At 37.3% G+C, this 12,188-nt stretch overlaps 1 protein-coding gene across 1 annotated transcript in view; it reads right to left on the bottom strand.

The window, feature by feature from the left end:
• The window catches only part of PCSK5 (proprotein convertase subtilisin/kexin type 5), a 600,269-nt gene that overhangs the window by 193,624 nt on the left and 394,457 nt on the right, over positions 1-12,188 (bottom strand). The window contains exons 18-20 of the mRNA XM_042780610.1: positions 11,606-11,703; positions 10,809-10,938; positions 9,770-9,885 (exon numbers count right to left, since the gene is read on the bottom strand). Of these exons, the coding sequence (XP_042636544.1) occupies positions 9,770-9,885; positions 10,809-10,938; positions 11,606-11,703 (344 nt within the window). The remainder of the gene's footprint in view (positions 1-9,769; positions 9,886-10,808; positions 10,939-11,605; positions 11,704-12,188) is intronic.

Here is a 12,188-nt window from a genome sequence, read left to right as displayed (position 1 = left end):
GAAGAAGAGCTCCTGTATACCACCCAGCAGAGTCAATTGCTCCCTCTTTGCAGAGCTATGTTAAATCTTTATACACCCTAGATTACTCTACCTTTTCAGGTACTACATCATATCCAACATATTAAAATTCACCTTCATTCTGCATTAAATTTACTTGTATATAATTCCTTAAGAGTTGAGTTGCAATTTACTAGTTTGACATGTTGCATTTGTAGATATTTAATTAAATGGAATATCATTTGATTTTGATCTTTGCAGTTTTATGTCTGCATTTTAGAGCAACTCTACTTTTACTGGTTCTAGCTATTTTTGGATGCTAATGAGGAGCTCTGGTAGCATAGTGCCTAAGGCACTTGACTGCTAACCAGAAGGCTGGCAGTTCAAACCCACCAGCCACTCCTCGGAAGGAAGGTTGGGCAATCCTACTTCCGTAGTGATACTGCCTCAGAAACCCAAGGAGAAGTCACTATGAGTCGGGGCTGACTCGATGGCATATAACAACAACAACAACAACAATGAAAAGCTTGTAGTGCAAGGGGGTGAGATCTTTAGCATTTAATTGGCAAAGTGGGCTCACTCCTCTGGACTCCCAATGTTTTCTTTATGCTTCTTTTAAGGCACTTAAATAGCTTCATGTTATAGCCATGTGTTTTTGTTATCTGTTTAGACTATAAGCTCGAAGAGGCCAAAAAAGACCTCAGAGCTTGGTGTATAACAGAGAATCAGTAATGTTTATTTATGGAAGCAATTAATTCGAGCTCGTAGGGAGAAAGAGCCAAGTCCAGGGACACAGTGTGCTTTGTCTCTTCATTTGGGAAAAGGTTCTTACCCCTTGCCTTGCAATGTATGTAATGTGCACTTGTTTTTATCTGGCACTGCTAAAAAGGAGGTAGTGTTGTGCAGAAGGCTGAAGCTGTGGTCTTGAGGGCCAGCCAAACCCCTTAGCTGCGAGGCTTGCTCAGACAGTTAATCTCCAGAAGCCTCTGATTCTTCATCTACAATAAGGATATCATCAGTACTTGCCTCATCCACCTCATGGGGTTATCATGAGGGAAAGTTAAAAAATTAAATAAAACCATTTTAGTAAAAACTCTGTCAATCTTTAAACATTGTAATCTTAAAAACAAATGTATTCTTTAAAAAAAATTAAAGAACAGTTATGATCTAGGCCCCAAGGAACCTTTGCAGAATTTTCTAGCAAGTGGTGATACAAAGTGTCTGTTGCTAGCTGGCACTTAGCCCTGAAAAAGCAACAACTGTCTCCAAACAATGACACTTTAGAGGGGAGATCTTGTAAGAAAATCTTTTAGTGATAACCCAGTCAAATGTGTGTTTATAAGTCCCTTGGAGGTAAAGAGCAGGAGGCTACTGCTGTTACTCTGACATCACAGACAGACCTGCTGAGACTTAATGACAGTCTGTAACTGCATCCTTCTTGCCCAAGAACTGACTGGGGCCAAATCATCGCCTCTGTGATGATTATACGGATCACAGTCTCATTTCTGGGTGCCAAGTAACTCTAATAAGCCACAGTGAAATTAAGTCCATCTTGGCTATGACCCGCTAAATTTGTCAATGGCTCTAAAGTATTTTGCCTAGAATTTCAGATTTTATGGGTTTGCAACAAAAATAACATATTTAGAAATAGATGTTGACCAGAAAAGTGAAGCAGGTTTATACCTTCTGTCAGATACACATACTGAATTTGGGGCCCAGGGCCCAGCTTGGGCCGAGTAAGGTCAAATTGCAGCTGGCCTTTGTTCCCCCTTTGCCATTTTGTATTAGAAGGTGTATTGAACTGGACAGACCATGGTTTAGAACTGTCTCCATATGCTATTTCTGTTTTTCATGCTGCTTGTCTGTCATTGCTTGTTTTGTGTGAGGCTGAGTGATATAATATGAAAGCAGTTAAGAATGCAAATCTACTTTATATTTTAACTGCATGAATTCTTTTTACATGAGGATGATACAGTGCTATATATTTCTGCACCTGGATATCCCTAAGGTGTTAGTTACTTTGAGAAACTTAAATTACTAAACCGTTACTGAAACAATCACTGCGCCTTTGGGAGCAAGTATAGTCAAGGATCGCTCAATGTCCACTATACATTTGTGAAACAGGACAATATGTGATTTCGATGTTGTGTAAACATCATATTAGATATAGGCATTGCTGAGTATGAATGAGTTCCATTCATAAGTTGGTATTTAAGTTGAATTTGTACATAAGTCAGAGCAGTTAGGTATGGTTCATATCTAATGCCAATTGGTCAAATGTTTGTTTTAGTATATAGTATATAGTGTACCTTTCTATGCATAAAAAAATTAAACATTTCCAGATACACTAAAACACCTTTAACATAATCATACAGTCATAATAATAATGTCTTGATGCACATCACAAAGTGGTGCCCATTTGTTATTACAAACCAATGTATATGCTTCAAGTTTTTAATATAATAAGCTTTATGGAAGTTGGCACTACAGACATATGTTGGTTGGATGTTGCCTGAATGGACATTATATAGTGAATGACTATACTTTACAAGTTTCTCGAAATTAAGAGTAAATGTTGACTGGAAAACAATGAACCTGACATTAGACATCAGCAGCATATTAAGCCTGATACTGGGGTGGAAATTAAGTCTTTGTCTTGGAAGCAACTTCTGATCAATTTGCAGATGGATACTGATTGATAAGTAACATCTTCCATGGATGTCTGCCTTAGCTATCCTTCAAGAATTGATTCTAGTTGCACCTGTTCTAGGAAATTTGCACCATCCAGTCCAATCCAAAGGACTCTGTCTATTCTGAACACATTTGGTGTGTGTCCTGTTCATCTGATATTTACAAGCCATTACTTACTGTTAACTGCCTATTACATTTTCTTCTTATTCTGAGTCTGCCACTTATAGGATGTGTAAACTCAATCAATTTATTTCAAGTCTCCATTTTCACTTTTTTTGTTTATAAGCAGAGGCTAATATGTGTAGGGTGTTTTAGGAATTTTACGAATGAATAGCTCATCATGTATAGTACGTGTATACATCATCAATGTATATGCTGCATATTCCCATATTGTGCAGCACACGGAAGGTGGTCAGTAAGGTTAGTTTCTTCCCATCTGACTCTTGGGATTTCATGACTTTCTCTTCTACTTTTATATCCTCAGATCTTTAAACCTAGTTGGAATTCAGTATGTTTGTTGGCTTTTCTTTTTTCTCATTTTGTTCTGAAAAGGCAGTACATTGAATCTTCAAGGTTAATGCCTACATCTCAAGCAGGGTTCAAAGAATCAGAGATCTAAATTCAATTTTTTGTTATCTTTTCAGTCTCGATCTGTGGCATATACTGGAGTTTTATTTTGAACAGTCATCCTCAAGGCATCCACAGATACGGTCACTGTCAGTTTTACACAAGTTGTCAGCAAATCAAACCATGCCACCTTCCCTTTTACCAGCTTTCATGCTTCCTGCCTCATTCTCCATCCTTTGGTCCCCACTGACCCTCACACCCACTGGTGGAAGCCCAGGGAAACAGTGGACCCAGATGGCCCATGGGCTGTGAACCAGTATCTGTAAAATTGGAGAAAAATTGTGCCAATATTTTACAGATGTTTTTCACCTGCTTTCTAAAAATGAGGTTTAACATATATTCATGACCAAATTTAACCTGTTTCCTTCTTATATTTTTGTTTTTATTTCTCTCTCCTTTTCCCTTCCTAATTCAGCTTTCCCTTCCTTTTCCAATTATATTTAGATGTTTAATCCACATCCGCCCTTTCCTTTTTATTCACAGATTCTATGTGAAAACAGAAGAGTTTCTCATTACCTCTCACCCTTCAAGAGATGTTTACACGTGGGTATGAACAGATCAAATAAACAGGAACTTAGGTTAATTTAATAGAAAAAATAAAATGTGGAATAACATTGATTTTGGCCAGTATCAATTACAACCATTCTACTATATTTTACAAAAAAACAACTGAACATTTTACACATGTACAGTATTTTTCAGTAAAAGTGGATTTGGATTTAACAATGGAGCACTAATCAAAAATAAAAGACAAAAGAATACAGTAGATAGGACTTTTGTCTCTAGAGCATTTGTTAAGTCTCCAAACTTTGTACTATCCATTACATATATCTCATTATGAATATATATATTTATACATAATATATAACATTAACTTAAATTTTGAAAGCATTATGTTCTAGTTAATAATGTTATGTAGATAAATGAGGCAATAACACACTAGTAGTTAACCAGTATTTCTGTGACGTGCGCCTGCGGGGTCAATGGGAAATGGAATGCATGCGGGTGGACCCCAACAAATTTGACTGTCATGTGGATAATTTGTCTAGGAACACAGACATCATTTTGATGTCACCATTTCCTATCATAATAACCTTGTGCCTCAAATGTTACAGGTTCGTTCAGTTACATGGACTTCTTGGCGGCATACCTGGCATATACTATCTATTTGACCTTGGTTTAGGCTTATGCTTACATTTGTCCACAGGACTGTGCCCAGGATTAAGTTGCTTTCCTCATGTTTGCAGTGTTATGAAGAGGAAAACTGTTCAGTAAAATCAGTTGCTAACTGAGTTACTTATGAATCATGTGACTCATTATCACTACAATGCTATTTAGAGGGCCATTAGATGATGTATTCATCTTGGGTTGGAAGAAAGTTAACTGTGATGGCTGGGAATGACCTTTTCAAGGTTGCTGCATAGACGGGGGTCTTATCTTCCACCTCCCAGTTCCTTCCCAGGATAATCTATCTTAATACCATTCCTCTCCTCAGTTGTGAAGGCAGTGACACTTTGGAAGTGAGGCTTTGAGAAGCATAAAGTCCACATGGGGGCTGGTCACTTCCAAAGCAAATGAGTTCATCAATGGAGCTTCAATATGAAAAATGAAGAAACGTGATACTTGTCTATACTCCTCTAAGCAGAAAAACTCAGAATTGGTAAAAATATCTACCAGTCTTGCTTTTTTTCTGACCATAGATCCCAAATAGTTTTCTCATAATTCTGTCTGCTAGTTTCCATGATGCATTTAGGGAGTCATAGAAAACCAGTGAAGATATTTCAAAGAAAACAACATTCAGTGGACAGGTGTATCATAGCATGATTATAGAGGGAAGAGAAGTGGAAAAACAACAGAACCAAGAGGGTACAATCATGCTGCCCATTTTCTATTTCCAGTTTTATTTTCTTAAAATGACAAGATGAAAAACGGCTAATAAGCACCATTGAAAATGTTGCCCAGCCAAATTGGCATGGGCTTAAATATTATTTAAATAAATTCCATTTATTAAAAAAGATAGGACCTTTTAGAAACTTTTGACTCCAGGAATAAATTCCCTGTATCGTATCCAAAATGCTTCCCACCACCACAAATGGAATTTTTGATGGCCTTAAAAAAAAATGCTATGGGGATAATGGCTAGGTAGCACCAAGAGATTGTGCAGGGTCCATAAAGTTAACACTCTGGATTTCAGGGGATCTGGGTTAGTCTAGCTCTTTTATGTAGCCCATCACAAACGTAACTATATAGAGTGATCCCATCTGACTAGCTGTATGTAACATAACCCAATCTATAATGGAAAAGCCAATAGCAGCAAGTCTATCTGAGGAAACCAGTGGAGCAGACTTATCAAGTGAGAATAATGCAAAAACTGGCATGCAATGCATGAAGTAAATTAAGTGTGGAAAGTATCAATGCTCAACTGTGAAATACTAAGACAAATGACACTGAATACTCTGTGGGATGTTCTTAATGCCCTCAGGTCCAGTTTCCTGACATTTCCCCCAGTGGTGGACACAAGCATGAAAAATGACTGGTGTAAGAGCTTTCTTCCTCTTTCATTTTGATCTATGTAAGCTCTTGCGAAGTTTTTGAAAAGTATTTTTAGACATCTCAAAGGGGAAACAAGCAAATAAATGCAAAAGAAAAAAAAAAAAAAAGGACCTTCAAAACCAGGGCAGGAAATCAAATCATTACTTTAACGTCAAATTTTGGCATCAAATGCTTTGGTCATACAATACTGTCTCTGTGGTTCTGGCTGTTTAGTGCTAAACACCCAGTTATAAAAGGTAGGCTTGTTGTAGGTTTATTATTATTATTTTTCCATTTAAATTCTAACAAAACAGTTCACCATCTCCCTGCACAAATTTGAGAGAGCAAAAGAGAGCAAAAAAGAGAGAGGTGGCTTGCTTTTTTTTTTTTTTTTTGCTTGTTTTTTTTTTTTTAATAATAATATGGAGTAATCTATAAGTCTACAGGAACAAAGAAATCTGGGATGGCTGCTTAGCCTTGGAATGTACATGTTTTGCAGCAAAGTTGTTGAAGAACCTTCCGTTGGCACAGATTGTTCTTTTTCACTAGCACACAGAAACCTCCTTCGGCCCAGGACTCTTCCGTTGCTTTTCCAGGAAGTCAGCAAGAGAGAGGGGGAGTTGAGGACGAGAGCAGCATGATGTGCACTCATGGAAGAAGGTTTGATTGGTCAAAAGGCAGATTGGGGGGGTTGGAAGAGGTCATTCAGGAGCAGTCAACAGGGAGGAAATTTGGTCCACCCAAAGTGATTTCAGCCAACAGCATGTTTCCAACAGGAAATGTGATTGGTATCCATTTGGGAAGGGAGAAAAGATTAGAAAAAGAATAAATTAGAAACCAACAATAATATAAGCAAGAAGTTTTACTCTTTAGAATTACCTACAGCGAAGAGTACATAGTCATTTATAGTGTATTTCATCGAATCTAAGACACTGGATTTAAGATGCTACATTATTTTAAGTACTACAAAGGAAAAAATGTTTATTAAGCCATGAAGCTATATTTTCTTATCACTCAGAATTTTCATTGCATACCTGAAAGTATTTGTTATATATAACATGCTGTTTTGTTTCTGTGTTTACAGAAGAACTCTTTCTTTGAATATTGAATAATAATTTAATTTTTTGAAGTGCTTTGAATTGCAGTTGAGTTCCACACATTTAGTAGTAACTATGTGCCTTATCTGCTGAATACAGGAACTCTGACTAAGCCCATATCCAGGCAATGACAACTATGTCACATCAACCTGCTCATCAAAAGCAACTGAAAAATGACAGGAATTATATGATGCACTTGATTTCAGAGATGCGAAAATGTAAAAAAAGCATGTGTCTTAGAATCACTGAAATATGATAGTTGAGTGAGAAAAAAAATTCTTAAATGTAATTCCCATGTAATTTGTAAAGTCTGGTGAGCTTTTGATAATCTCATTCTTTAAGAAATTGCAGAAAGGACTCATCACAAATCGTGGTTCTTTGTTTTCCACTTTTGCTCACAATCCTGATACTCTACCTTCACCAGTGACATTTGGCACAACTTCTCTCTCCCATGCTTAACATGGTTTAGGGAATACAATTAAAGCATCACAAATCTTGAAATGCCCAGTACAAGGACTGTGGGTGAAATTTTCAAGTTACACTGGATTTCCTGGGTCAATTACTTAAAAAACTTCTTTAGTTTTCAAATAGCTAACTAAAGAAAATTCTAGTCATATTCAGATATAGGGAAACCATGTTTTTAATTAAAGGTAAGGAGGCACTTGCTGATAACTAAAAATGATATTACATGGTCCCTGGAGTGCCACATCCATTCCTCTCATCCCCAGTACGTGCACTCAGGACTGGCTCTGGTCAACAAACTCTCAAAATGTAGCGCCTGGAGGGGTCTGGCTCATTTCTCTCATACCAATCACACATTAGAAAAGCTTGTTGTTGTTGTTATGTGCCATCGAGTCGGACCTGACTCGTAGAGACCCCTCCTTGGGTTTCCGAGGCAGTATCACTACAGACGTAGATTGTCCAACCTTCCTTCCGAGGAGTGGCTGGTGGGTTTGAACTGCCAGCCTTCTGGTTAGCAGTCAAGTGCCTTAGGCACTATGCTACCAGAGCTCCTTTAGAAAAGCTAGGAAGATAAAAATTCACCTTTGATGCTCCATGGAAACAAGACTACGGACCATAATGTTCTATCAGTGCCATCACAGGTGTCATTTTGAGATTCCTAACAGGGGGTTGTAGATTAAGAGTATGAGGGTGGCACTATTACTCTCATGTAGTAAGGTCCAGGGAAGTTCATAATTCTCCCAAGGTTTGGAGCTCAGATGTGAACATAAGCGGTCTGGTTCCGGAGTCCACATTCTCCTATCCATAGCACTGTTCCACCACCTGCTAGATTCCCAGAAGAGGAAACAGCCAAAGGAAGGGAAAGAATAAATCCAGGGGAAGGATCTTGTCAAGTTAGACTGTTTCATATCTTTCCTTTCCTTTTTATTTTTCTGTTTTCATAAGATTCCAAAGATATATAAAATAACCATGGTTTAAAATAATTTCTTTCCACACCTTTGAGATGTACTGTTTGCATAACATTTAGTCACAAATTTGAGCTTCCCTCAGGATGAATTATATAGGAAGTCAGGAGTCAAAGTTCACAAAATGTTGGAGCTGGAATAACTTTAATCCATTCATTTTACAGATGGAAAAACTGAGGCTAGAAGTGAGGTAACTTATCATTTGCCAAGTTGTTGGGGGGATGGGATAGTGTAGTGGCTCTTAAAGCTACCTGCATGTTAGAAACACTTGAGGACTTCTAAAAATAGCCATGTTCAGGCTGCACCCCAGACCATGTAATCTTTGGGCGAGCCGTGGGGCCCTGGGATCTTGGTTGTGAACCAATCAATGGTGCAAAGGAAAGAAAAGTGGATCAACATTTAGAAGTTTTAAGTTCTACAGTTGGGTCGATCACTTTGTAGAGACACTTTGGGTTTTTCCTTCTGTAAAATTGAAATATTGATTCCCAGCTTCACAGGCTTAATAAAAAATTCAGCTACCATTTGATTATTTACTTTGCCATGCTAGTCTGTAAACTAATAGATTCATTCAGACAAATCTAGGTACTTTACCAACGAGTGTTTTGTGACAAATGGGTAATTCCTCTTCATTCTCTTGGTTTCAGGATTTAATTTCCATCAGTAACCCATTAAGTATTATTAAGTATAATTATGTACATTCTATTTATAGGTTAGAAAAAAGGAAGATTCATCTATTTTATCATTTCAACACTTTTGATTGTTAAATGGTAGTGAATTACAATTGAGAATACTAAAAATCACATAGTAAAAATTCTCAAGGATTTTCCATAGGTAATAATCCTAACCATGAACAAAACTTATGTACACAGATGTCCACAGCTATGTCATTTACATATCATATATATAAACAATCCAAATAGTGGTAAAACAGTGGTAAAAAACTATTTTTAAGTGGTGAAAAAACAAATAGTGAAAAACAAAACAAAACTATGGCATCTCTACATGATAGAAAATTATGCTTGTTATTAAAAATGAAGTTTTCTGAAACTTTGGAATGTTTATGCCTAATGCTTATTGCAAAAAGTAGGATATGAAACTCAAAGCACATGGTATTTTAAAAATATGGTAAAAATTACAGAAAAAGGCAAAAAGAAATACAGCAAAAGTTAACTGTAGCAGTCTTGACCAGTGGGATTGTAGGTGATTTATTTAATTCTTAAAATAATAAAAAAATAAAAACATTGAGGGTATAACTTCAAGAGAAATAAATGCCAACAAGATATTGGCCATGTCCTATCTGACACACACCTGATGGTTTCTTTTAAGTGGAAATATATTAGACCTCAGAAGAGAAAGATGACATTTGTTGAGAAGATCAAAATGAGCAGTTGTACTCACCATCCTTGCAGATTGCTCCCATTTGACACATTCCTAAATCTAACAGGTACCCACTGGGGCAGCTTGTACAGTTCTTGAACCCTGGACCATTGCAGGTCAAGCAGCTGGCATCACATCTATGAAAACAATATACATGATTATCCTTTCTCACATCAAGCACAGGAGAAGGGATGTTGACTTGCAACAGCTTAATATCTAATACTTTATTCTCCCTTTGAAGATGACACAGAAATCTCTTCTGATGGTAATTGATATATTTGACAACATTAAAGAAAACCCAGCAGACAGGAATTGTGATGTTAAAGGGGATATAGCAGGTATTTGAAGAAATATTACTTTTAAGGATTTAAAAATGCACCTGAGACAATAAAAATATCAAAGATATATTGGGTTAAAGTCATAGGGAAGTGTTAATTTGTAAATATTTGAACCTTATTTTATCATTAAAAATTCTGAGTTGTCCAGTTTGGGAGGTTCACAAAAAGTTAAATACAGAGTTACCAATAGGTCCACATGATCACTGCAGCACTATTTACAATAACTAAATGTGGAAATAGTCTAAATGCCCATAAACTGATGGGAAAAAAAAAAATGGTATATTCATATAATGGAATATTATTCAACCATAAAGAAAAATGAAGTCCTGATATGTATTACAATAGGGATGAACTTTGAAAAGTAAGTCAATTTCAAAAGGACAAACATTATATGATCCTACTTCTATAAACTATCTAGAATAGGCAAATGCATACAGAATAAAGCTTATTAATGGCTACCTGGGACAAGAAGTCATTGTTTAGGAAGCATTGAGTATCTGTTAACAGTGATGGAAAATTTAGCAATGGATAAAGGTAATGGTGGTACAACATGATTGATGCAATCAATATCACTGAACTGTACATGTAAATATTGGAATTAAAAAAAGTGCTATCTATTTTTTTTACCATGTGAAAAATCCAAGTTTTCATATTATTTATGAAGGCAGCCATATAAGGAATTAGGAATCAAATGCTAGAACCACGGGGGTAGATCCACTTACTTTTTACAGGATTTGTATCCATTCTCTGAAGAGTGGTCGAAGTAGTAGCTGATACTGCAGCTCTGCACACATCTCCCATCCTCCATGAAGTAGCCCTCAGTGCAGTTAATGCATCCATCAGCTCCTGCCCCTTAAAAGCAAGGCAAACACAGGAAATGGGGTGGGGGGGATGGAACAACTTCAATAGACATTGTATGATGGGCTTCTTCTTTAATAGTTTGTGAAGATAACAGTAATGTGTTATGATTTTAAGAACTGTAACTTAATATCTGTGCTTTTGATTTTCTTTTGGGGAAAACAAAAAACAAAACAAAACAAAACCAACAACTCCCATGTTAAACTTAGCCTGTTATGTTGTTGTTATTTGCCATCGAGTTGGCCCCGACTCATAGTGACCCCTCCTTGGGTTTCTGAGGCAGTATCACTACAGAACTAGGAATGCCCAACCTTCCTTCCGAGGAGTGGCAGGTGGGTTTGAACCGCCAGCCTTCTGGTTAGCAGTCCAGTGCGTTAGGCACTATGCTACCAGAAACCTTAAATCTCTAAAGAGAAGGTACCCTGGGGGATATTTACATTTCTCATAGAGGATAGGCTACTGATGATTGTTTGACTGTCAATGAGAGTACAGATATAGTTGCATGATGACCAAAGGAGAAATATGCTTTTCAGAGATTTCTAGGAAATTCCAATGTTTAATTCTAAACGGGTCAAGTGAGTTGCCTAAGTGATTTAGAAAAATAAAACCGGAACCAGAAGCAAAAAGGAAAAGACTTGGGGAGTGGGGGTAGATGTGGTACCAGCACAAGTGGCACAGAAGCGGTGGCAGGGCTGACAGTCTTGGCCATCAAAGTACCATCCGTCCTCACAGGCAACAGAACACCGGGATCCCTGCAAGCTGGAAGAAAGAGAAAGCTTTACACGGATGGCTGTGATCCAGGCAGAGAGGTAATGACTCCCCAGACTCCATATGCAAGAAATATAGCTCCCCTTGGAGACCAAGGGATTTGGCAAAGCTTCAAAGCAGGGAAAACATTCCTTGTACCCTCTTTCCCCTCCTGATGTCTATCAAACTTCTCTATTCCTATACTGGCAACTGTAGCATGAACATATGCTATGAGGCCTTGGGGACATTGTCCATATTTTTAGATTGGCTGACATGCTTCAATTTTGGTCAACATTTTCCAGCCTGGAGACTTTGTAAGTATGTTTTTGACAAAACAATCAAATTACTTAACAATATGGAGTACTCCCTAATATCCAGACCTACTACATAATTCCGTAGTGATACTGCCTCGGAAACCCAAGGAGGGGTCGCTATGAGTCAGGGCTGACTCGACGGCACATAACAACAACAACAACAACTACATAATTACATTTAAT

This window comes from Orycteropus afer, unplaced genomic scaffold, assembly GCF_000298275.1.
Source record: "Orycteropus afer afer isolate SDZICR_OR568_19922 unplaced genomic scaffold, OryAfe1.0 scaffold00005, whole genome shotgun sequence".
In the NCBI taxonomy this organism is placed as follows: Eukaryota; Metazoa; Chordata; class Mammalia; order Tubulidentata; family Orycteropodidae; genus Orycteropus; species Orycteropus afer.
The sequence above is the reverse complement of the archived record's forward strand: the minus strand, read 5'-3'. Positions and strand labels throughout refer to the sequence as shown.